Source organism: Galeopterus variegatus, unplaced genomic scaffold, assembly GCF_000696425.1.
Source record: "Galeopterus variegatus unplaced genomic scaffold, G_variegatus-3.0.2 Scaffold1256, whole genome shotgun sequence".
Classification (NCBI taxonomy): Eukaryota; Metazoa; Chordata; class Mammalia; order Dermoptera; family Cynocephalidae; genus Galeopterus; species Galeopterus variegatus.
In genome coordinates this window covers 221,067-247,533 of record NW_007727367.1, presented here as the reverse complement: position 1 = coordinate 247,533, position 26,467 = coordinate 221,067, and the positions used below count along the sequence as shown (strand labels likewise).

The 26,467-nt window shown below is 44.5% G+C and overlaps 2 protein-coding genes across 3 annotated transcripts in view; one reads left to right on the top strand and one right to left on the bottom strand.

Annotated features, from left to right (window-relative positions):
* Window positions 1–1,508: 1,508 nt before the first annotated feature.
* On the bottom strand, window positions 1,509–12,762 carry WDR87 (WD repeat domain 87). Of its 2 annotated transcripts, none has more exons than XM_008575916.1 (5): window positions 12,648–12,762; window positions 11,318–11,488; window positions 8,061–10,939; window positions 7,331–7,602; window positions 1,509–6,951 (listed from the first exon to the last, which is right to left on the bottom strand). In XM_008575916.1, exons 1-5 carry the CDS (start codon window positions 12,720–12,722, stop codon window positions 1,676–1,678), a joined length of 8,673 nt encoding a protein of 2,890 aa, XP_008574138.1. In that variant the 5' UTR covers window positions 12,723–12,762; the 3' UTR covers window positions 1,509–1,675. The 2 variants fall into 2 exon arrangements, with proteins under 2 accessions (XP_008574138.1, XP_008574139.1); XM_008575917.1 differs by having other exon boundaries at window positions 8,061–10,961; window positions 11,430–11,488; window positions 12,648–12,722.
* A 5,859-nt stretch (window positions 12,763–18,621) lies between these two features.
* Window positions 18,622–26,467, top strand: part of LOC103593005 (signal-induced proliferation-associated 1-like protein 3) — a 218,448-nt gene continuing 210,602 nt past the window's right edge. Inside the window, exon 1 of the mRNA XM_008575915.1 lies at window positions 18,622–18,731. The gene's annotated coding sequence lies outside the window, so the exon portion shown is untranslated. The remainder of the gene's footprint in view (window positions 18,732–26,467) is intronic.

Sequence of the window (26,467 nt, the reverse complement as noted above, 5' to 3'; positions counted from 1 at the left end):
CCAGTGATATCCTTACTCTAGACTGGCTCTTATAATGGAAGGAAAAGAATGCTATAAAGGACATTATTAAGTCAACTGACAAAAGCTGAATATAGATGATAGATACATAAATGAATCAGATAGGTATTGCTAGTCCCTTTCTAGGTCTTTCTAGGAATTTATCCACTTCATCCATGTTGTCAAATGTATGGGAATAGCGTTGTTCATAAGTCATCTCTTATCTTTTTAAATGTCTGTAGGATCTATAGTGATGCCCCTCTTTCATGCCTAATATTTATAATTTGTGCACTATCTCCTTTTTGACCCAGACAAGTAAACAGAGACTGAAAAGCAGAAATGAGTCAGGTTAAGGCTGCAGAGCCAGCTGGGCTATCCTTACGTCTGCTGCTTTGCCTGGCTGTCAGGTGGCTCATCCTTTGTGAGGTTTCCTGCTCCTAGCCTGCCATTCTCACTTAACATGCTCCATGTGGCCTGGCATAGTCTGACATGGAAGAACCTAGCTTCAGAGCCAGGGCTTTCATCACCCTTGTCCTCTGAGGTGAATCCAACTTCTTAGAATGTTCTCTTGCCTTCATCCCCTGCTTCCCCCCTCCCTGCAAAGAAAACACAGGTGAAGGGGGTAGAATAACAAAGGAGAGGTTGGGATGGGGAGCGGAAAATGGTGAAGATGAGCTGAACTACTTTCTAGAAGTAGTTGGAAGGTTCAGCTTATCTGGAAAGAGGCAGTTCTAAAGTCTCCATGGTAAGGAGAGGAGATCAGAGAAAGGACAGGATTACTGGTAGTGACAACTTCCTCCACTTTACAACCCCTTTTCCTTTAACTGTCTCCTAGAGGGAAGGATCATAAGTCCCAAGACAACTGGGGAGCCTAACTGAGCTTATACCTAGTCTTCTGTGTTCTCATTCTATCTCCCTCCTCAAACTCCATGTCTAGGTGGTGGTGAAGGAAGTGAAAGACAAAGGCTTCCCTCCTTTTCTTTCTGCTTTAACTTCAGATGGTGCCATCTAGTGATGAAGTCTTCAGGTGGTACTGACTAGGACTTATTGAAGCTTTTTAATTTTCTCTGAGGGTCTCCTCAACACCCACCACACCTGCTGTTTGGGACTCAAGTCATCAGCATGCAGAGCTGCTATGATCAGGGAAACAGAGTCAGCCCACTGTATGCCCCCAAATACTAAGAGAAAAAACATACTGAGTCTTCTGATTCTAAAACCCATTTTCTTTCCACTATATCAATACCTCTTATATCAATGGCAAATATATATTAGTTTTTGTTCAAGGTGTTTTCCTTCCTGTAGTTTTTGAGGGAGGATGGTGTGAGGCAAGGAAAGAAGAGGACAAGGACAGACTCTTCTGTCTCAAGGCCTTCACAGTGTAAGCCCCACTGGCTTTGGGGAAGTTTTCCCACTCTTGGGAGTATGTGAGTATTTGGTTTCCCTGGTTACCTTCCGGGAGAACCAAAGTTTGGGGGAAAAGGACACATCAAAGTACTTGTTGCAAATAAGAACCTCCTCTTTATTCCACATATAGAAACTGGTTTCCAGAGCTAAGTAGAGAAGGGGCTTTGACCTGGCCCTACCTCTGTGTGGGCCCTAGAGATAAAGGTCTAGATTTTGGTGACCAGACCTTTCTCCAGTTAGGGATGAAAAGTCCTGACCTCCATTCAGTCCCAAATTAGGGAGTGGGAGCAACAATGTGGGGCAATTCCTTGGTGAGGTGAATATCAGCTTGGGGCAGGCTCTTCCAGGCAAGTTCTAAGATCCCATACTGGGCGACGCCCATGGGAAGTATGGTGCGCACGTTGTTCTGCCCAGGAAGAGGTACCACATCCTGGAACTCCAGAGGGCTTCTAGGGGTATGGGAGCCACCACAATACAGGCAGTAGAACAACCGCTCCCCAGGAACTAGCTCCGTGGCCTTTAAGGCCTCTTTGTAGATGATCTCTTGGGGTTGAGGTTCTACTCTCAGTAGCAGCTCCTGTAGCAACCTCTGGATTCGGGGGGACTTAAGTTGGTACAGGTCCATGAGCTGGTAGAACTGTTCCATCCAAGCAGCGCTGTCTTTAGCATATCGCTGCTTCAGCATCCGCAAAACATGGTACAGTGCCACAAATGTCTCCCATAGAGGCACCTGTTGCTTTTTAGAGATGGGCTGTACCTTCTTCTCCAACTTGGGCAATTTGGGAAGCCTGCCCTTATCCTTAAAATCCCAGAAGTCCTTTTGAAACATCAGTGCCAGGGTTTGTTTTTCCACAGAGGTATGGGCACCTGGAAAAATGTCTCTTGTGGCAGGATAAATGTGTTGCATCTCCATCTCTCTGAGAGCAATGGATATTTGCTGTGCCCACCCACTTCTGTAAGGCTCTCCTAGAAAATGCCAATTTATAGCTTTTGGGTCTGGAATCTTCTTGGTAGCTAATGGTGACTTTAGTGTGGGGACAGACAAAGGTTTTAGCCAATGCCCCTTTTCTTTTCCTTTAATGGGAGGAATCACTTCCAGGTGTTTGGGACTCATGGACTCCTTACTGAGTTTTGAGATCCTTGTACTTTGTGATTCTACGGCCTGTTTGTGATGGCGCACAATGGCTTCAAGTTTGGCCATATGAAGCCATTGTAAGTTTCCCTCTGAGGTGAGGTCTTTGAGGAGCTGACACAATCTGTGGAAACTATCCCTGGAAAGCTGTTCTCCTGCTTCCATCTGTTCTAGAACATGATGGATCCACTCTACATCTGAATAGCTTACCTTTGGATAGTGTTCCTCAGCCAGGATTTTGGAGGTAGGTAATTGTACCTCAGTCTGTCCCCTCAGAGGCAGATGATGTCTCAAAAACCACTTATCCCTGGCACCTGGTAGTTTGTACTGGAGTTTCTGATCTTCCCTGGTCTTCTTAAACATGTGGGACATGATTGGAGTCTTTATGTCCTGCTCCTGGGATTCCAAAACTGTTTCCAAAACATGTAGAGGTATGGATCTATATTTCCCAAACAGTTCTCTTTGTTTATCCATAAACCTTGTCCCTGAGGATTCCCCGGACATCTTGAGTACTGTGGCCCTGTTATCTTCCCAGGATACTTGTTTCACTGGCTCTTGCCCTAGTATCTTCTCTTCTATCTCCAGAGGTACTGAGATCGGTTTCTTGAGAGGGCTCTTCAGAACTCCTGGTTGTACAGCACTGCCTTTGCTCTCAAGGACTCTTTTTCCAACGGTGGGGACTGTTTCTCTTTCTCTTAGGTCTTTTCCTCTTTCTTTGTGTAACTTAAACAGTTTTTCTCTTTTTAAGACCTCTTTTTTGTCTACTTCTTCCAATGAGCTTTTCTCCTCTTCCTTCTCACTCAAACTCTTCATCTCTTCCTCACTCATGCTTTCCACCATCGCCTCCAACACTTCCTCCTCCTCCTGAACCACCTTCTTTTTCTTCCTCTCCTCCTCATCCTTTTCTTCTTGCCCCTTTTGCTCCTCCTCCTCCTTCGCTTCCTCCTCCTCTTCCTCCTCCTCTGACACACTCTCTCCTTCTATTTCATCTAACAGTTTTTCTATTTCTTCAGAAAAGCTCCCTTCACTTTCCACCTCATCCACTTGACTAGAAACCTTTTCCGGTGGTGTATCAACTCTCTTTGACTCTTTTCTTGTTTTCCACCTCTGTTTAAGGGATGGGATTTCCTCTTCCTCTATTTCTGCTTCCTCCTCTTCATCCTCTGTGACTTTGAATTCTCCCTCTTCCCTGGCCAGCCTGCTTACTTCCTCAGTCATTTTTTTCTCTTTATTTGTCATTCTTCTCATTTCCTTGGCTAGTTTTCTCTGCTTCTGAGCCAGTTTCTTCTCATCTTTTGTCAGTTCTGATGGTTCCTCAGAAAAATCCCACTCTTTGCTATCAAGCCTATTCTGTTCCTTGCTCAATCTGCTCTCCATAACAAGGAATGACCTCTTTATCTTTGTCATCTTTATTTCTTCCTGGGTTAGTTTCCTTTCGTCACTGATTAGTTTTTGTAGTACCTTTAAGACTTTGCTCGCTTTTGCTGGTTCCTTAGGAATGCCCTTCTTTTTCTCAGCCAACTTTCTTATTGCTCTGGCTAACTTCCTTTCTTCCTGAGCATATACTCTCTGTCCTCTAGTAAGTTCCAGTTTTCCTTTGGCAATGTCCATTTCCTCTGTGGCCAATATCCTGTCTTCATACATCAGTATCATCTCCTGTTCTGTCAATTTCTTCTGAGTTAGTTGTATTTCATCCTCAGTCAATCTTCTCTGGCTTGAGGTTTCTTGAGTCTCTCCCTTGGAGAGAGCTTCCTTTCTTTCAGCCAATCTCATCTTCTCTTGGGCCAGTTTCTCCATTTCCATGTTCAACTCTTCTTCTTCCTTAGTAATATCCAACTCTTCTCTGAGCAGTTTCCTTTCTTGCAACATTGCTTTCTTCTCCATAGTTAATTTCATTTTTTCCTGGGCCAATTTCTCCTGTTCCTTAACCAGACTTTCCTCTATATGGGCCAGTTTTTTCTTTTCATCAGCCAGTTTCTTCTTCTTCTGGGTCACTATCTCCTTTTCCTGTTTCAACTTCTCCTCTATCTGAACCAGTTTCTTCTCGTACCTCTCCATTTTCTTCTTTCCTTGGCCTAATTGCTCTTTGTTCTGGGTGAGTTTTCCTTTGACATAGAGGAGGGTCTCTTTCCTTTGAGCCAATTTTTCCTTATCCTTAGCCATATTCCTCTTTTCCTGAGCCAGATTCTCCTCCTTCTGGGCCAGTATCTTCTTTTTCTGTGTGAGTTCTTCCTTGCTCTGGACCAATTTTTGCCTTTCCTGGGCCAGTTTCTCCTTCTTCTCCATCAATTGCTTCTTTTTCTGGGCCAGTCTTTCCTTTTCTTCAGACATTTTTTCCTTGTCCTGGGCCAGTTTCTCCTCTTCCTGGATCAGCAGCTCTTCTTCCTGGACCAGTTTTTTCTCTTCCTCAGCCAGTTTCTCCTCTTGCCAGACCAGTGTCTTCTCTTCCTCAGCCAGTTCCTCCTTTTCCGCAACCAGTTTCACCTCCTCCTGATTCAGTTCATCTTCTTTCCAAACCAGGACTTCCATGTCCCATGCCAGCGCCTCCAATTCCTGGGCCAGCTCCTTTTCTTGCCATGCTATGTGTTTCTCTTCCTGGGCCAGTTTTTCCACTTTCTGGACCAATATATTTTTTACCTCAGCCAGCTTCCCTCCTTTATTTGCTAGTTTCTCTTCTTCTCGAGCCACTTCCTCCAATTGCTTGGCCAGTTTCTTCCTTTCCTGAGCCAATTTCTCTGCTCTCTGGCTTAGCTCCTCCCTTCTTTGGGCCAGTTTTTCCTCTTTCTTGGCAAACTTTCTGTCTGCCTGGGCCATTTTTCCATCTCCCAAGGACATTCTCACATATTCTCGGATCAGTTGTCTCTCTTCCTGGGCCAGTTCTCTCTCTTCTTGTGCAAGTTTCTTTTCTTCTTGTGCCAGTTTCTTCTCTTCTTTGGCTTGTTTTCTTTCACCTTGGGCTTGTTTCTTCTGTACCCTGGCCCATTTCTGTTCTTCCTGGATCTGTCTCTGTTCTTCTGTGACTAGCTCTTCTTCTTCTTCTTCCCACTCCTGAAACACTTCTTTCTCCGGAGTCAATTCTTCCTCATCCTTGTACTGTTGTGCCTTGGACCTGGATGACAACATATTTTCCCAGAACGGTTTCCACTCATCCCATTTCAGCTTCTTCTTGTCCCCCTCCAGTGTTTCCTTATCTGAGAATAGCTCCTCTTTGGCCTGGTATAGTTTCTCCTCTTCCTGAAGATGCCTCCTTTCAGAATCTTTCTTCCATTCCTCCCAGGATATCCTGGTCTCACTGTGTACCTGTTTCCACTCGTCCCAGGACTTCTTCCACTCCTGCCAAGACAGCTTCCTCTCAACTGTAACTGGTCTTCCTTCTTCCTCAACCACTTCCTCCTCTAGTTTGGCCATTTCCTCCACTTTCTCACTCATATCCCTCTCTTCATGGGTCATTTCCCACTCTTTTTTATCCACTTTTCTTTTCTGCTGGACTGCTTTCCCCTCTTGCTTAGATGACTTCTTAAAGGATTTCTTCTCTTTCTTTGATATTTGTTTTCCCTTGGTTAGGTCACCTGGTTCTAAAAAAATAACTTTCTTTCTCTTGCCTTTTTTGGGAATCACTTGGGTTTCCTCCAAGTCTTGCATATCCCTTGCTTCCTTCTGCACTTGCTCTTGCCCCTTTGGTATCTCTTCCTTTTCTTTGATCACCACCTCGTCTCTGTACTCGCTAACTGCTTCTTCATGAATAAACATTGGTTTCTCCTCTTGCCAGATCACATCCCAATCAAGGTCCTCGAGCAGAACCTCGCTTTCTTTCTTCAACAGGGGGCAGATCTCCTGAAAGAGTTCCCAGCTGGGGTGCCGATCTGCGAGCACCTCCTGAGCTATAGTCACTAGCTCAATGTTTAGATCTTCCGACATTTTTGTTTGGGAACCAGATATCCTCAGGGTCATAAGACGACATAGATCATTCCGCCATAATGAGCCATCTCCAGGGGTAGTCCTGTGGCCAGGCATTCCGGAGGCACCCCGCTCTCTTGTTATAATCTTTCTCATAACTGGTTCTTCCACTACAGGAGGCACAGATTCCTCACTTATAACTTTGGCTGCTTTTTTCTTCTTCTTGTGCCCCTTTATGGGTTTCTGAGCCATTGTTCTCTTGCCTCTTTTGTCACGTATTTTCTTCAGCATCTTCATGGTTAATGCAGTATGATCCTTTGAGACATCTATCTCTGGAGGTTCAGCATCTTTTGAGACGTTTATTACACTGGCGATTGAAGACCTTATGGAATGGATATCCTCCATCTCAATTGGTACAGTTTCACTCTGATCACTTTCATCTTCTAAGGGACCTGGCTCTATGCTAATCTGTTTAGAGTGTCCCTCTTCCATCTTCTTGAGACCCCGCAACAATTTTCGGGCTGCAGGGAAAATCAGGAGATGGAGGTAAGGGAACCATGGGAGTCTAAATTAAACTCTCCCCAATATCTGGTGTGAGCTAAGAGGAACTGCTATAAAAGAAGTAGCAACAAAGAGGGCTGAGGCCTTTGAAAAAAGAAAAAAAAAAAAAAAGCATTCTCCTTGCTTTACTCCAGTCCCTCTTCCCCCACGCCAAATCCTAGAGAGATGTGCCTTGAAGTCTTCCTGAATTTGGGTGGATCCTTCCTAGTAGAGTTCTTTTCTATGACAAGATATTTCCACTTACCTCACTTCCCATCTAGTATCTCTTGATCCACTTTATCCCTAATTTTCCTGACTCTTGGGGACCCTGAGGCATGGACCAGATCACCCCATACATACCATGCCTTTTGCCTCCTGCTCGTCTCCGTCTTGGGCCTTTGCTGCGCTTGATGGCCACTTCAGATTCTTCAGGAACTGTGGAAAGTTGAATGGGAGGGGACTTAAATAGGGAAGGCCTTGAGACATCTAAAGAAAAAGCAGGCTTTCCATCTGTACGTGACATGGTCAGGTTTTCATTCAATCGCTGCTCCACTTGAGTGTGAAGGATTTGGAGATCTGTGGGCCGCATCCCCAGCAGATGATCCAGGGTTTCCTCCCCAATCATCTCCTGCCTATGAAAGTCAAAGGAGAGAGAAGACTATGCTGAATCAAGAGGGAGAATGAGAAGGAAAGAACTGCTGTGGAACAGGCAGGGAATTTGGCAAAGTAGCCAAGAGGGACAGCATATGTAGAGGTAAACAGTTGCCAAGAAGAAACAAAAAGTCTAGGAGGCAAAGATGACAATGAATGGAGTTATCTGTATAGGGGCCACAAGGGTAAGAGAAAAGGATGAAAAGTGGAACTTGAAAAGGTCAAAGACGACACAAACAGGCAAAGAAATAGAGAAAGGAGTGAGCAGTGGGGACTGTCAAAGATAGTCTAGGAATGTAAAAAGGCTATGAAAAGAGATAAAAGGTCAGGGAGAGCTAATAAACAAGAATAAAGAGATGGCAAAGGAGGAGCAGGAAAAAATGGGGAAAGGGGAAAACTAGAAGCTGGTAAAGAATTAAGGAAGGCACAAACAACTTACTGCATCTCCTGGAAAGTCTCTTGGTTCTGGATCAACTGTAAGAGTGAGGTCCTAGAGTGGACTCCAGTTTCAGCCATGAGGCTCAAGGCCTTACTCCTCACTCTTTGGTCCTTGTCCATTAATGCTTGGGCCAGAGGCAAGGCAAAGAGATGAGTAATCATTCCCAGACGCTTCAGCCCTTCCCAGGCTAGTTCTCGGATGAGTGGGTTCGAATTGATTGTATCATCCAGCAGAAGATGGGCTGTCTCAGAGCGCAGGGATGGAGACACCTGATAAGCAGCAAAGATTTGCCCTAGTGCAGCAATACAGCATTGGAACTTCAATGGAGAAGCATGGATCATAATATTGAGGATTGCTTCAATCATGCTATTAATAGCTATTTCACTCATCTTTTTTCCCAGCCAGCTTCGGTTTGATACATCTGTAAGGACCCTGTAGGTTATGTCCGTGGATATTCTCCTTACTATGAAGTCTTCATCCTCCTTCTCTTTTGAATAATCTGCTACATCACTTACAGCTCTTACCCTGCTGTGCCAGAAGAATTGTTGAGATGTGTCCCATTCCAATTCCCGCCGGGGTGAGTGCAGGTTGCACTGTAGGTATATTGGGCTGCCCTCTGGCCAAAGACGGGCACGAATCACTGAGTTGGGGATGTAGCAATCAGGGGCAAAGAGCCATTCACGCCCATGACCAAAGTAGTATCTCAATATCTGATAGGGGTTGAGTCCATCCCAGCTAGTCAGCTGTAGTTGGGGAGGAAGCACATAATGGGGATGGTGAAGTTGGCTCATCTGTATCCAATCATTTTCCATCCCCTGCACAGAATCACGTATGGAGGTATGCAATAACACAGGGCTCCCTTCCTCATCTTCTTCTATGACATGTGGCACAGAATGGTCAAAGGCAATGGCCCGCTTATTGACAAGGCTCTCCAGACCTACTAATTCTTGTTTCCCTTGTCCAAGGTAGATATACTTGGGCACAAACATAGTCTCAAAGGAGAAAAAGAAGCCTGGTATGAAAGGCTTAGGGACTTCTAGTACTTCATCTGTTAAGCTCATCAAGGAAAGAAGAGCCAGCAGGGTTGGGGGAAGCAATTTTAAACAGGACACCAGATAAAGACTCTGGTTGAAAGTCACAAGCAAGTCTCCGCGGTCATTTGCAAAACAGAGTGGGCCAAAATGCAATGATGAGTCAAGCATGGCTATAAGTCTACCATGGAAGTCCCAGATTCGGACAGAGCCATCACTACCACCTGTGACAAAAAGACTCAAGGACAGGCAGACATCGAAGGATATGATGGCACACTGGTGCAAAGGCAATGTCTCTATGAACTTTGAGCCTTCCTGTGACACAGAGGACAGAAGATCATGGAACTTCCAGAGACGCAGGCAGTTAGTCTCTGTGATGGCCCCCACGGCCATGGGCAAGAGTATCAGGTGGGTCAGGTGACAGCTGCTAAGAATGCTGGCGAGGGGCTGTAATTGTACTCTGATCCCATCAAGCACAGCTTCTGACAGGTGTACATAGTTGTCCATCCCATAGGAACAGAGCAAAGAGTTTTCTCGGCCACCAAAAAACCTTCCAGACAGCGTGGAGAGTGCCAGTACAGCCCCAAAGTGCATGAATTTCTCTATTCGGGCACAGCGGTGCTGGGAAAGCACTCTTATCATACCACTTTGGTGCCCGGAGAATATCAGTCCTTCTAGACCCCGCCCCAAGTGGAAATGCCCGTAAGCCAGGCATTGTACGAAGTCCTGAGAATCTGTGGAGGTACATAAGAGATACTTGGCTGGGCAGGGGCAGCGGGTTGTGTCAAATACCAGCACCTCGGAGCTCCCTGTTGCCACAAACAGCTCCTCTTTACTTGGGTCATAGGCCCAATCCACAGCCCGGTCCAGGATTGAGAAGGCCCAGGTGAGAATCAGAAGATCTCCTGTTAATGGGGACACAAAGCGCAACAAGCCATCCTCGGTAGTGCACAGGATCCGGTACCAGTTATCTCCACAGCAGACCCGACGCACCTGCTGGGGAGCAGAACCACAGACATGGAAGAGGCTGTAGAAGCAGGGCAGACATCGCAAGGAAAACCTATGAGTAGTTTGGCAGAAAAAAGTAGTGCTATCAATAAAATGGACTTGGTGAAGCTCCTCGCCAAGTTCTAGCCGCCGAAGCAGGTTCCCTGAAGTCAGGTTCCACTCCTTGATGAGGCCTTCGGCACCAGCTGTTAGCAGAGTGTGGACCTCTGGCCGGCTGTGGATACGTACCACTAGTGAGGAGTGGGCCTTGAAACTGTGGAGGGACTGCCCGTGACTGAGGCTCCATACTTGGATTTCCCCAGCCTTGTTTCCAGCATAGAGAAAGCCCTGATCAAAGCAAGTAAAGCAGCAGGTAATAGAGGACCCACTGCTGGTGGAAGTGAACTTCTTCACCTCTCCCAGCTGGCCTTGGCCCTGGCGCTCAAGGACCCTCACCACAGTCTCACACAGGGCTAGGAGGGAGCCTTCGGGGCCATTAAGTATGATGTCCTGGACAAGCTCATCACCAGCCAAGGAAACCATGTGGGCTATTTGGAGGCCCTTTCCACTTTGCTCAATGACCCAGGTGACCACTGCCCCCAGGATGCCAGACAGAAGCATCTTCATTTCCGGGTCATAGCAGAGGCAGCTGATGTTGAAGCGGCAGGGCACTATACCCAGGGGTTTGAATGCCCGAAAGTGGTCCCCAAAGAGCCGTAGGAGCAGGTCACCACAGTAGGCCACAAGGATATGAAAGGAACCTGTGTGGACCATGGACTGGATGGGCGGCAGTCGTTCAGTCATGGAGAATGTTCTCTTCTCAACCATGTTCTCAGTTTTGCTCTTCACCCATACTACAGCCTGGAAGAGAATAAGATGGAAACTGCCTAGAAAAGACAGTAAGAGGAGGAAAGCACAGAGTATTCAACTACTTCCCCCCATTTTTGTACTAAGGAGGAATTAAAAGACTCCAGAGTGATTTTACCTCCTGGAAATGGGAGTTGGAAATATGGTAGAGGTGGGAAGCTTCGGACTCTTTACCTAATGCTGGCCTGCTTTAGGGGAACCATAATGTCTACTCAACAAGGAGACTTTAAGTGGAGAAAGCATGAGGGGGGAATCCTGGATCCAGGTCACATTCCTTTAAGGGGTATATCTTCCTTTGTCAATCTGGGTTGAGAGCTATATGGGCATGGTCCCTGGAGAATGGGCTAAGACAGGGAAGAAAGGCAGTTTTACCTGTATTTCTTTTGTGCTTGTTGTCACCCAAGAGAGGGAGGCAAAGAAGTAGGCATCACTGAAGTAATAGCATATTAGCGGCATATTTTGAGGATGGCGAGATTCTATGAACAGTATCTGGGACCGGTCACTCAGCACAACTAGGTCATTCTTTAGTTCATCTAAAGGTGGCTAGGGAGAAGTGTGGCATAAGCTAAGAGGCCAGGGCACACATGCACTAAATGTATTCTCACAAAATTCACAATTGTAGTAGTTCCCAGAATCTTGTCTCCCACCCCAAGGACTACTCCTGTTATATCCACATGTGCACAACTTATCACCTGTGGGACATCTACACTTCACAAGTATAAAACAAATTCCCCAACACATAGGGAACCAAATCCCTATAGGGTCTATATGGGCAAATTTTATACTTTCAGCCCAGGGGGAAACAATATTCTTCCCAACATGAAGTTAGTCACACCTGTCCTCTAACATTATCCCTTGTGTCTAAAAGGCACATGTATCATAAAAGACACAACATTTAACAGATTACCCAGGCAAGCATATCACTCTATGCCCACAAGTAATATAACAGGTGTCCCAAAAGTCAGGGTAGCTCTAAGTTATGAAAGCTTAAAACTGCACTAAGTAAGACTTGTTAGGACACCCTATCTGGCCATTAAATTTGACAGAGGAACAGCACATATACAATATATATTATTTCACAATGATAGAGCATGTGTTATGAAACATGCATCTGGGATCCTTTTACACAGAGCCAACCATAGCAAAACTGAGGTTGGCAAATCTTCTCTCTAGTGCCTTCTCCCTTCTCTTTTAGAAAATCTCTCTTTCCAAAGGATTGTTTCCTCTGACAATGCTCCAAAGTGTTTACTTTCCACTATCAAAATGTCATTGTAGGAGGTGAATAGATTCATTCAGAAATTGATGGCCTGGGGCCGGCCCGGTGGTGCACTGCTACAGTGCGCCGCTTGGGAGCACGGTGGCGCTCCCACTGAGGGTTTGGATCCCACATACAGACCGGTTCCTGCTCACTGGCTGAGCGAGGTGCGGACGCAACACCGAGGGTTGCGATCCCGTTGCCGGTCCTGGTCCGGTATGGGCGCGACATTGAGGGTTGCAATCCATTGCCAGTTACGAAAAAAGACAAAAAGGAAAAAAGAAAAGAAATTGATGGCCTATTTCGTACTAAGATGACAATTGTCTTTATGGTTTACCCTGCTTGCTTCCTGCTTTCATGGACAATCTATGGCTCTTCTGAAGTGCTCATTAATGTAAAACAATAGAGGCCAACCAATAATATGTTTATGTCCTGCATATACATTACCTTGATATTTTGTATGATGTCATTTATCAAGTATTTAAAATCCTTCCATAGGGGAATAAGTCTGGGAGAGGACATCACCTTGATTATCCCCCAGTCCTCCTCAGGACTGTTGCTTAAAAACCTGTGGGAATCCAAAAGAGGCCAGATTACCTACTGCTGCTTTTTGAGGAGCTGGTAATCAGAAGGCAAGAACTATGAACTCAATAGTATGTTGAACTATGCACAAGACATACCATCTCATTTAATCCTCACTACAGCCCAGTGAGGTAGTGCTATGAGTCAGATGTGTCCCCTAAAGATTCATGTATTGGAAACTTGATCCCTATTGTAGCAATGTAAAGAGGGTGGGAAATCCTATTATGGTGATTGAAAGGTGGGGCCTTTAAGAGGTGACTAGATTGTCAGGACTGTATTCTCACGAATGGATTAATCCATTGATGGTTTAATGGGTGGTCATGGGTGTGGTTATGACGGCTTTATAAGGAGAACAAGTGAGCAGTTTAGCTCTCTCTTGCTCATCTCATTTGCCATGTGATACCCTACATCACTATAGAGTCACCACCCAGAACAAGGCCCTCACCAGATGTACTCCCTGGACTTTGGACTTCCCAGCCTCTGAAACTATAAGAAACAAATTTCATTTCTTTGTAAATTACCCAGTTTCAGGTATTCTGCTATACTCAACATAAATGGACTAAATACAGGTAGGTATTACCCCATTTTATAGATGAGAAAACTGAGGCTTAGAGAGGATAAAGGAATTGGGGATTGAATCTTAGCATTTTCTGCCACAACCCAGTAGGATATTATGGGCGAGGGAAGTAGAGAGACCTAGAGTGGGGCTAGAAAAGAATATCCTCACAGGCAAATAATAGTTCTTTGCTTGCTGTGGTATGTCAGGAGAGCATTTTGTAAGGACTAGGGATACTTAAAGTTTGGTCCATGGACCACCTATACCAGGATTCCTGGGGGAGGATGGTACATCTTAAAATGAAGATTCCTGGGCCCTTGCCCTAGACCTATGAATCAGAGCCATGGAGGTGGGACCCAGGAACCTTCACTTGTAACAAGCTCCCTAGGTGATTCTACTGACATTCGAGTCTGACTGCTGAAATAGGAAACAGAGATAAGGGGCAGCCAGGACTAAAAGTCAGCACCACCTAATACAGCTGGAGAAAGGATCCAGCCTTTTGGCCTTGCAGGCTTCCCCAGGCTTGTGGAATCAGTTCTTACAGGAGATACATCTGCTGTTCGTCCTCCTCTTACCTATCCCCTTCTCTCTGGCCTTCAAGAGGACAAACTTCTTTTCCTGGTTGGACTGTGATAAATCTTACTTTTTACAATCCCCCTCTGTCAGAGAGTCTGTCATTACTGGTGTGACAATGGGCTTGTTTTTCCTTACTTGTAAAATGAAAAAAAGTCGGTCTTTTTTTTTGGCTGGCTGGTACAGGGTGAAAATGCCAGTCTTGCCTATTTCACAGGATTGTTGCAAAGATAAAATAGGATACATCATATGAAAACCTTTTTAATGTTATCCTGAAGCAACAAACAATTATGATTGCTGTTTTTAGGCTTCCTGGTTTTCAGGTAGGTGACTACCCTATTTCCTTCCAACCCATACTTTGTACTTTTCAGTAACTTTGGAACCATGACAGCTAAATTTATAGTCTGGCCAGCAGAGGGCAACAGAGGCCAACTTTGCCTGCTAGATGAAGGAAAACTTCATTTTAGAGAAATGTTTCCCAAATGTGATCCCCAGGCCAGCAGCGTCAGCATCAACTGGGAACTTGTTCAGAATGAAAAATTATTGCCTTCCCCCTCCCCCAACATTGAATTGGAAACCCTGAGGGTAAGGCACAGCAATCTGAGTTTTAATAAGCTCTCCAGTTGATCTTATGCACACTAAAGTGTGAGAACCACTCATTTAGAGAGCTGGTGGAGTCCCAAATCAGTTTGTCCTGGGCCTCCTGAAGCAGAACTCGCCCCCTGGTATGGCTAAACCGAGGCTGGCTAAACCTAGGCCCTGTATTGCTACAGAGACTGCTTACTGCATGTTGGGGGAAGCAGCAGGCAAAACTTACCATCATCTCACGTGTGTAGAGTGGGTTAGAGCCCACAAGAAAGGTTTCACATCAATCACTTTGTTAATTCTTGAAAGAAACCAAAGACACAGGTATCATCATCTCCATCATACACGGGAGGAACATAAACTCGGAGAGGAAAAGGGATGTGTTTGAGGCTACACGGGGCAGGCTCAAGACTAAGATCCAATCCAGAGTTCAGAGGAGGAGGACGTTCTGCGAGCTGTTGCTAAGGAAGCTCTCAGACCCAAATCCACTCACAATGGGTACTGGGGATTGGCTGGCAGACAGCAGCACCCCCCCTCCTCTTTCTATTCTCCCCAGCCCTCTATGATATCTTTTTCTATTTTGTTCCCCTTCAACTCTGCACTCGCTGCTCCTTGGACCACCTTTCAGGAGCCAGTGTAATCGGCTTCAGATCCCGCACGCCAGTGGAAAGCCCTGTGGGCAGGCCCCACAGCTCAGATTGACCCCATTGGCTCTTTTTTTGAGGCCTTTAGCTGCTGGGAGAATACTCATATGTAGCAAAAGTACAATCACTGCCATCAGTTCCCATTGTTCCAAGTATCTTCACTGGGTCCCATTTCTTTTGACCAGTGTACAAAAAGAAAATGGTTGGGACCTTTTGGGGGAACATTTCTAGGGGGTTAGTGAGAAAGAGGGCCATCAAACACCAAACCTCTGTATTTATTTTTTTGCCACTCTCTCCCACTCCATTGACCAGTTTCCTCAGGTTACACTCAGAGGAAGCCTCTCTCCTAAAATCCCCCACATTCAATTCCCTAATCCTAGTACCTGTCCTTAAAAGCAAGTCCAGAGTTAGCTCCAGATGGCTCAATCCCACTGGCCTTAGATAATCTAATGGGAGAATTCAAGCCCTGTGGCCAATTTAGAGGAGGGGATATTTTTGGAGTCAATATATGTCCTGCTGACTGTGGAGACAAACCAGGTCCGTGACTGGGCATTGACACTGGAACTATATTCTTTTTCTTAGCATTAATCCACTCTAATGGCGTCAGTGGTGGTTTGAGCAAGGCAAGCATCCCATGAGCTCTGCCTTGTAATAAGGAGAGTTGGCTCTAGGGGGCACTGCACTTTATGACACTGTCAGGCCCATGGGCTCCCTTTGGGTCACTCATTGGCTCCATGTGCTCTATTATACGTGTGTCAGAAGAAACAGACAGAATCCTTGTTCTATCAAGCTTACAGTTCAGCAGGGAAAGCAGACATCAAAGAATAGTCATAAAATTAATTAATTACAATGGGATTATTCTGGGTAATGCGTTATATTATTCTTTGAACTTTTCTGCAACTTTTAATTTTCTCAAACTTAAACTAGTGATTCAGTTTTAAGAAGTAAAGTACAAAGTGCTATGAGTACATATAACAAGAAGAACTGACCACCCAAAAGGAGGGTGATGTGTGCTCCCCACTTTGAAGTAGGGCCCTGCATGGATTACACAGCCTTGCAGGTAGGTCTCACAATTGGGCACAGAGGGTGCAGAAAGTCCAGGTGGCATCAGAAGGGCCTCATTAGTTGACTGTAAAGTTAGCGCAGCAATCTTGGCTTATTCTGTTCTTTGAAATGACATTATGACAAGCAGACCAAATTTGTCCCCAGGGTTTGGGACTGCTACTCTGGCCTTCAGATGGCTTCATAGCTAGGGCTGGGACTGGAATGCACGTAACTTTCTTTATGGAAAGAAACAATTTTTTCAGGCTGACAAACATCCATTAATAGGGTGGGCTAGTTTCTATTGGGTGGAAGTTATCCTGGATCCCTGGCAATAATGATAGCATTCAGGATTGATTATGTTGTAAAGTAGTAACCAGGCATTTTATATGTATTTTGCTTCTTACAATGATTCTATGACTAAAATACTATCCCCCTTTAAACAACTTTTATTAATGGACATGGTAAAAATATTCAAAACGTACTAAGGGGCACATAAGGGAAAGAACTTCACCTTTTCACACCCGACCACCTATCCTGTTTCCCCTTCACAGAGGTAACCTTGGTTGTGTCTTTCTAAAGGTGGTGCGTACATACACAAGCATATATATAAAAAATATTTTTCTTGTACAAATGATAGTATAGTAGATACATTGTTCTGCACCCTTTTCTCTCAATATGTCTTAGAGATTAATACATATTAATACATATAGCTCCGGCTCATTTTTCAACAGTTGCCAGCTACAGGATATTCCACTGTGTGGCTGAACTACCATTTATTTACCCAAATTTCTATTAATGGACATTGGGCGATGTTCAACCTTTTGCTACTACAACCCATGCCACAAATGAATATCTTTGTTAATGCCTCATAGTTTTAATTTTATATAATTTTACTTAACTTAAATTGTAGAACTAAGGCAATGAAAATATTTTCCCCTTAAACATAATTTGGAATAACATTTTAGATATATTTGGGTTAAACAAATTATTAAAATTAATTTCACCTGTTCTTTTATGTAAAATTTAAAATTGCATATGTGGCTTGCATTATATTTCTGTTAATACTGCTCTAGATTGCCACTGGTATCCTGCCTGATATCCGTACTGGACTGAGCTCCCTGAGGTAGGAACCCAGTCTGTCTGGATTTCTCCTGTGTCCCCATAATCACCCAAACTGGCATGGAGTAGGTGCTTAATACATTTTCGTTGAATGGTAAAAGGAATGACCCTCGGCCCTCTCCCATGAAGAAGAAATATATGCTTCCTAGCTTCAAGTTTTACCCTGCAAGGCAGGCTGAAGTATTAAGGGCACTGACTGGGACTTCTTGACCAATGGTCCTTGCAATTCCAGTAAATTCCCTTGGTAACTCTTTAGGGAGTAAGAGTGGGCGATATCCATTTTTAAAAGAAGGGGAGGGGGGTCGGATCCTTGATTTTGCCAGCTGGTGGACTAAATTTGGACATAATTTCCCAGGCTGTAGGTACTTAACACACAGCAGTTACCCTCAGAATGTGTGATCAACGAAAGAATGGAAGGTAACAAGGCCTCCAGGGCAGCCCCCTGAATCGTGGTCCTGAGTCTCCCGTTGAAGGCAGAGCTCTGGAGCCGCCTAAGCCGGGGAGAGACGACCAGACCCGGGTCTCCTTACACTCGGGCGTCCGGAGCCCCCCGCGTGGGCGCTAGGAAAGGCGTGACCCTCTCTTTAAAAGCAAGGGCCAGGCCTGTTACCTGCGACAGGGCTCCCGACAAGGGACGGGTACAGCGTGTGTGACGGCACTCAGGAGCTCCTACGTGGAGGAACAGACCTAGACAGAGCACGTGAGAAGCTATCTTGCGGATACTGCGGAAAGACTCTGCCAAGAGAGCGCTGAGCCCCCAATCCCCCCGCCCCGCAGACTGACCGAGGAGCGGGGAGTGAGCGCGCGTGCGCACTAACGCGCGCGCGCCCAAACGAAAAGTCCTCCCCCCGGGGCCCGCGGTAATTTAGACCCGAGTCGACCGGTGAGCGCGCGTGCGCGAGCGAGCATCGACGACCTCCTTCACGGTCTACCTCTGTTGGGGGTCTAGCGCACTGCTCCGCTTTCCCCGTCTCTCCCGAGGCTCATGCCTTGCAGAGACCGGGGGAGAGGGTCCGCCGGATGACGGGAAGAGTCGGACAGGGCTGTGAGAAAAAAGGAGAAACTGCCCTAGCTGGGTGAGAAGCGCGGCTCCCCGGCTGGAGTCTGCAGAAGACACGCCTCCATCCCTTACGCCCCTCGGGGCTGCGGAAGTGCTCTGGTGACTGGAGCGGCACGAGACTACCGTTCCCAGAAGGGGTCGCGGTGCGGTGCCTACGACTCCCGGCAGCACCTGCGCGCCAGGCTCTTTTCAGTTCGCTGCCGCCTAGGACGAAACTACAGTTCCCAGGAGGCCTCGCGCGAAGCGGCTTGGAAGTGGGCAGCCTGGAAGTCACTCGGGCCACCGGAGCTGGCGGCGTCTCCGGCGAGCGGCGCGGGGCCGGACGCCGCGGTCGTGGGGCCCGCGGGGCGGGCAGCCGGGACGCTCAGGTACGTGGCTCGTAATAACTTCGTATAGCATACATTATACGAAGTTATACGACAAGTATAAAACAAATTCCCCAACACATAGGGAACCAAATCCCTATAGGGTCTATATGGGCAAATTTTATACTTTCAGCCCAGGGGGAAACAATATTCTTCCCAACATGAAGTTAGTCACACCTGTCCTCTAACATTATCCCTTGTGTCTAAAAGGCACATGTATCAGGCGGCTCTGGTACTCGCGCCCACTGGACCCGGCCGGACTCGTGCCCGCCTGGCTCAACTTTCCAGACGTACAACCCGGCTCTGTGGGGAAGAGCTTGGAGTCGGGGAGCGGTGAGTTCGCGTCCCGGCGCTGCCACTTGAGCTGCGTCTGGGGAAACCGCTCGGAACCTCAATTTCCCACTCGGTAAAACAGGGGAAAGAGTGTCTGCTTTTTGCTGGGGGTTCTGTTGAGATCCGATGAATAAAGCATTTGGCACATAGAAGGCACTTACTACGTGTTTGCGTTACTGCTGGCTCCGCGAGAAATAAGGCGAAAATATAATCGGTTGCATAGGGTGACGGTTAGTGGAGCCTATGCATGTAAAGAGTCGAGTCCATGGTTAGCACTCAGTGCAAGGTAGCTGCTGTTAACTGAGATTATTTTAAGAGCTTTGCCTTGGGAGGCAGAGAGGTTCAAATTTAGACTCTCATTTACCAGCTGTGTGACCTTGGGCAACTGACTTCATCTCTCTGTGCCTTGGTTTCCCTCTCTATAAAATGGGGATTTGAATAGCAGCCACCTTATAGAATTGTTTTGAGAGTGCAATGAGAATACTGTGTGTAAAGTGCTTAGCGCAGCAGCTGGCACATAGCGCTCAGTAAATGGTACCATTTATTCAGCGTTTTCTCGGTGGCCCAGAGACCCTCTGAGGGTGGGGATCTGGCTGTAGTCTTGGTCTGCCCTGGAGGGCCAGACTCAAATCTGGTCTAATTGACTTCCCTCCTGCAACCTCAGTATCCTCATTTATAAAATTGAATAACAGGATCACTGTCAGAGGGTTGTAAAGGTTTGATGAGAATGTATTCCTAGTCCATATCCATCTCTAAGTAGCAGCTCTTGTGTATTACAATTGTTCTTCAGTATTCTCCATCTGGCCCAGAGACTGCCTAACTGTGGGCTGTGATATGACAGCCCTGAACTCCCCCACACGTTTGCTCCCAGCCTCAGTGTCCCATCTGTAAAATGGTAGTCATAAGACTTTTTGTGCCAAGATTGTTTTGATGATTCCAGTAGATAATTCATGTTTAGCAAAGAGCCTGGCATATAGTAAGCACTTAATAAATGTATCTTGTTTTATTTATTTATTTATTTATTTATTTATTTATTTATTTATTTATTTATTTATTTATTTATTTATTTATTTATTTATTTATTTATTTATTTATTTATTTATTTATTTATTTATTTATTTATTTATTTATTTATTTATTTATTTATTTATTTATTTATTTATTTATTTATTTATTTATTTATTTATTTATTTATTTATTTATTTATTTATTTATTTATTTATTTATTTATTTATTTATTTATTTATTTATTTATTTATTTATTTATTTATTTATTTATTTATTTATTTATTTATTTATTTATTTATTTATTTATTTATTTATTTATTTATTTATTTATTTATTTATTTCTTTATTTATTATAAGCCCTTTCGGCTTCTGTTTGTACCTACAGGGTAGAGTGGAGACAAGGTTAGTGTTTCTTCCCCTCCACCTCCCTCTAAATTTTACTCACCAAAGGTTAAGTTGTGGAATATTCTGCAATATAAGGGCCTAAGAAGAGATGGCACTGCCCTGGGCACCCCCTCACCCCCACCCCCACTCCTGACAAGCCAGTATATATACTCCAGCACTTTAATTATTGTCCCAGTGCTGCCAGCTCTTGACTGTGTTTCTGATATCCCCTGATGGCTGTCTTTTGGGCACTCTAAACTCAACATCTCCAACCTGAAGTCCTCTACTTCCTTCCAGACCCAGTAGTCACCATCTTGGCATATGAGCCAACATTGACCTGGTTACCCAAGCCAGAAGCTTGGGAGTTGCTCTTCCTCAGCCTTCCCACATCCAGTTGATTGGCAAGAAGGATGGAGCTGCCATTTCATAGAAATGCCATTTCATTGGCCCATATTAGTCTCCCATCAGATGGCACTAAAAGAGGTGGCTTTTTCTGACAGGGTTGAGTTGTTTCTTTTAAGTCACCAAGGATTAATGTATGTAAACATATGTAACATATATATTAATAAGGGGCAGAGAAGACATTACAGACTTGGCTAGACTACAGTGGCCACAGGTGTGGCATGAAGGCCTGGCTTTCAGGGAACCCATTTCTTCTGGCAAAGATCAACTGAGCTGTTAATTTCTTTCTAAAAAGTTATACTGTGTCAGTGGATTAGAATATCCTGTATGGCAAGGTGGTCATCCTGGGCATTTGGAAAGGCAGCACACACACCACACACCCAAGAAGAGACTGGGAAGGCATTTATTAGATCTCTGTTTTGGTTGAGTCTGTTATCAAAAACCTGTCATTGTGATTTCATTTGATTATGGAAACCCATAATCTCAAATCAAATTTGTGATGGCCACCAAATTTACCTAAGTGTTTTTTTAATCAGAGGAAATAAAGCAGCGACTTAAAAAAAAAAATCTTGGTTGGTCTCAATTGTTAGTGACAACAGCACATGGTTTTATAGCAGTCGGCATAGAATAGTCTAAGAGTTAAATGTGAACCTGTTTTTCAGACATTGCAGTTGTTAGATGGTAAATCAGAAATGGAATTTGGAATGTTCAGTGATTGGCGCCTTTTTTTGCTGCAAAACATTTTGCTGATATATTTCAAACTTAGGTTTAATAACTTGAAAAATCTAAATTGAAGTATTTGTTTTAATAAAAGAATCGAACAGTCATTTCCTTTAACATAAAGTGTTTGTTTTTAGCTGTTAGAATGAGAGGCTATTGGACTAGTTTGCACATTTGTGTTTAAAGACTGATATTACTGTCATTTTTTAGAACTGTTCTGGTCATGGACTTTGTGTGTGTGTGTGTGTGTGTGTGTGAGAAAGAGAGAGAGAGAGAGAGAGAGAGAAGATTGAATTTGGCTTAAAAAAAGCTACGCAAGAAATACATGTTCATTGTTAACATGTCAAACACTACAGAGATGTAGAAGGAAAATAATAAGTGCCACCATCCTTTCCAAAATCCTGTGCCCCCAGAGATAACCATTTACTCAGTGAGTATCTATTAAGTATCTACTGTCAGGTTTTGTAGATATCATAGTGAACAAAATGGATATGCTCTCTGCCCTTGGTGATTTGGGTAGATAGTCTCACATGTTTTCCTATATATATATTGATCTATACAGTACATGCATATATGGATTGTTTTCTTCCTCCTCGCTCATGACTCCCCCAAAAAAGGAGGGGTAGAGATCAAGATACACATATTTGTAACCTCGTTTTTGCACTTGATGATTGGGCATATCCCTCCAAGTCATTACATGTAGGTCTGACTCATTCTTGTTTAACAGCTGTACCCATATTCTTCAGTATGGAGAGACCTTGCTTTATTCCACCATTCCCTGTTGCTGGACATTTAGGTTGTTTGTGAGATTTCTTTTACCTCAGCAAACACACATAAGCATTCTTGAACATAGGCAGTATGGCATAGACGCTAGAAACACAAACTCTGGGGCAACTTGGCCTGGGTTCAGATCCTGACTGTGCCCTGTACTAATTGTGATACCTTGGACAAGTCATTTGTCCTTCTGGGCCTCAGTTTTCTGATATGAAAATGGGAATGATACCAGTATCTTCTTCATAGGGTGATTGAAAGAGGGTTCAATGAGATCATCTATGTCAAACTTTTAGGGCAGGGCCTGGTACAGCTGTTGCGCTTGATCTTTGAAACCGAAGGTAACTCAAAGCCCTGTGAGGCAGGACTCACAGGAAGAGCGAATTCAGTCATTGGATATGCCAGGTAGAAATAAGAACAAGTTATAAAGCAGGGATCCAGCTTGGAGATGTTGGGGGTCTAGGTTGAGGGACTCAGCTGCCCTGGAATAAAGGGAGGAGATTTGCTTGGCCTGACCACAGTGAGTGGTGGTGGTGGGGGGCTGGTGGTGGAGCATCGGTGGGAAATATCACTCTTCACATTTGCAAGAAGTGTGTTGTGTGAAGGTTGGAAGGTGGCTTAGGTGGCAGACAGGTCTGGGCTTAAGTTCCAGTACAGCCACTAACTTATAAGGTGTGCACTGAGCTATTTTCTTCATTGGCAAAATAGGTATGATAGTGGTCTTTACATCAGTGGTTGTTGGAGACTGAATGAAATGACCACAAGACTTTCAGCACATTAGACTGTCATTAGCCCTGAGTAAGTAGCTGGTGGAGACACACGATACACAAGATAATTAAAAAAAAAAAATCTTGGTCCTTCCACTTTCAGCTGGTTTTAAGTATAATGGAGTAAATAACAGGATGAAGGGATAGAAAGCGGTTAGTGGGGCAGGATGGTGTTGGGAAAAGGTGGTTACTTTAGCTCAGATGGTGAGGGATTCTCACTGAGGGGAGTCCTGTGAGCTGAGACCTGAATAAGCAAGCAACACCAGTTGTGCCAAGAGTTGGAGGAAGAACATTCCAGGCAGAGTGAACAGCAAGTGTAAAGGCCCAGAGGTGGGAATGAGTTTGCTACAAAAACAATACTGTTTTCTATTATGATTAGAGAAGGGTGAATTCCTATTTTTCAAGTTCACAGTATAATTTTTGTAAAATAGTGATAATGATAGCAACTAACATTTACCTAGCACTTGCTGTGTGGTAGATGCTCTTCTAAGCATTTCATACATTCCCTCAATTAATCCTGACTATAGTCCAATGAAGTAGTTAATTTTATTGAGCTCATTTTACAGAAGAGGAAACTGACTCCAGGCTCTGTGCTCTTTACTCGCATGCCAAACTCTCTCTCTTCCCAGGCCCTCTTTATTAGGCAGAGGCAAATTTAGGAAGTGAACATAGCATTTCCTTTCCATGATGTTTGACATGCAAAGCACTGCAGACTATATTTAGTACTTAATTCTTGAGGCTGCAGGAGCAGTCTGGGATGTTGTGGCATCATTTCCACTGACAATAAGACATGATAGGGTGGATTTCTGTTGGGATGGTTTGTAGGTTGTTTCAAAACTAAAAGCTTTTCAGCAGAGCCTAGCAAATAAAGCAAGGTGACTGTGTGGCCGTCACACCGACAAAGGTTAACATGGAACAAGGTGTGGTGGCTAAGGAGAGTAAGCTGGGTGAGTGTCATTTGGGTAAGCTTTGCAAGGGGACTTAGGCTGGCAGGGGAAAGGGTATTTTAAGTACCAGCCTTACGGCCTGCTAAAATATCACAGTACAGCCCAGCAACTAAAATGATGATGCCTGGCCCTGCAGGGGCCCCCGGATCCTGCCCCAGCACCATGACCTGTGTCCATTTTGATCTGGTACAGCCTGGGCCTTATGGGTTGTTAAATATTTTGAATGAAGGGTGGCCCTGATTAGATGTGAGGACAGTAGTGTGTGTTTTTAAGATCAGAAGTATGGAAAGCATCTTTATCCGTCCATCTTTATCAGACATTTCTTCTACCTATCCTATATGCCAAGGCCCTATGCTAGACACTGACAATATAGAGTCGAGTAAAACACTGGTTTTCAAGGGTCTATGGCAGTGCTGTTCATTAGAAATACAGTGTGAGCCACTGATGAGGATCACATATGTAACTTAAATTTTCTTTTTTTTAATGTGTGGCCACATTAAAAAATGTAAAAAGAAACAGGAAATTAATTTTAATAATATATTTTAGTTAATCCAAAATACCATTTCAACATGTAATCAATATAAAAATTAATGAGATATGTTACATTTTTCTCATATTACATCTTAAAAATACAATGTGTATTTTACACTTTCGGCACATCTCAATTTGCACCAGCCATATTTCAAGTGCTCAGTAGCCACATGTGGCAGATAAGCGGCTACCATATTGGACAGTGTGGACCTAGGATGTATGACTCACATGTAAATCAAGGGTGGTGGTTCACAGTGATGGATCAAAGATGCCGTTCCTGTTTTATCTTGGTGGAGAACAGCGAAGGAGTGATGAAAAGCATGTTTATCATAAGCAGGTATAACTAACCTTACAGCTACCATCTATCAAAGGCACCCTATGTGCTTGACATTGTGTTTAGTGTTGGTGTGTTCCTGTGTTCTGAGGTGGCAAGGACTGTGGTTATTCCCATTTTACAGATGAGAAAGCTGAGGTATGGCAACAAGAGGCTTCTCGCTCAAAGTTGGCAAGTGGTGGAGGCAGAATTTGAGCTCAGGTGCAGGGTCCATGCTTTTAAATCTCCACTGTATGTGCTGCATTAGAGAATGTTTGAGGGGGGTGGGGTCTGAGTTTTTAACAATGAAAACCATAGTAAGAACTTGTTGCACAAAATCTATTTCCAGAGTTTGTCAGCATCGATCCCTGCGTTTGTGTTGGTGCTGGGTGCTGATTTGAGAGACTTGAGCTACTGACAGATCCACTTCTAGGAGCTCTAGGTTTGCTGGAAACAGAGACCTTACTCCCAGGAAAGGGAGGGATCTCTGGGGACTGGGGAGGCAGGGAAAGTGAGGAAGGCAAGGAAAAGGGCCCAAGCTGTTTGAAAGCTTATTTCTTCTAACTGCTTTTCTCTTGTGTCTGCTGACTCTGGCCTCACAGCTGTGGGCTCCTATGGGAGCTGTGTCAATTCCTCCTGTGAGCTCAGCAGTATCAGAGCTTAGCATGTGAGTCTTGCCCTTGCTGGGATTAAAAGACATTACTTGGTGGGCGGGAGGTGGGGAGGTGATGTCACAGTGGTTTCCTCTATCAACTCTGTGGAGGTTGTGGCTCTAGACTTTTAGTTACTCTCTTGGTTCAGGGTTCCCCATCTCAGACAGGATGAATCTGGGCCTCCTTCCCAAACAAGGCAGGTACTAGAGATTGAATTTGTTCATGTCCCCAGATGGTGATTCACCACTCTTATCTCCTACTACTGGACAGTGCCTTAACATGTAAAAGATGCACAGTAAGTATCTGTCAACTGAGTTAATGATACTAGACAGCATTCACTGAGCTTTTACTATGTACAAGGCAATGTTCTGAGTGCTTTTCATGAAGTATCTCATTTAGTCCTTGTAACTACTTCTTAGGGTAGGTGCTGTTGTTATTCTCATCTCTTGTATGAGGAAACTGAGGTCCAAAGAAGTTCAAGTCACAAAACTGGTAAGTCTCAAAGACAGGATTTAAACCCCAGCCACTGGCTCCAGAGTCCAGGCTCTACCATCTCTCCATGAATACACAGATGGATGTATGGAGTAGGCAAGTAGGACTACCCTCACTAGTTGTAGCCGTTCCACTCCACGTATGGTCACTGGTCTGTTCTGGGCTAGGCCCGCATCAGATCCCAGGCCCCGTTGGGCCTGGAGGCGTGAACATCTCTTTGGGCATGTGGTTTTTTTTATGATTCTGGAACCTGCACTTCCCCTTTTTTTAAAATAATAAAAACTAACTGGATATTTGGTATTATTAAGGAATTCTTGTTAGTTTTTCAGATGTAGTAATGGTATTGTGGATCTGTTTAAGAAAAAAGTACTTAAGATGTACTTTCTTTTTTTTTTTTTTTTTTTTTTTTTTTTTTTTT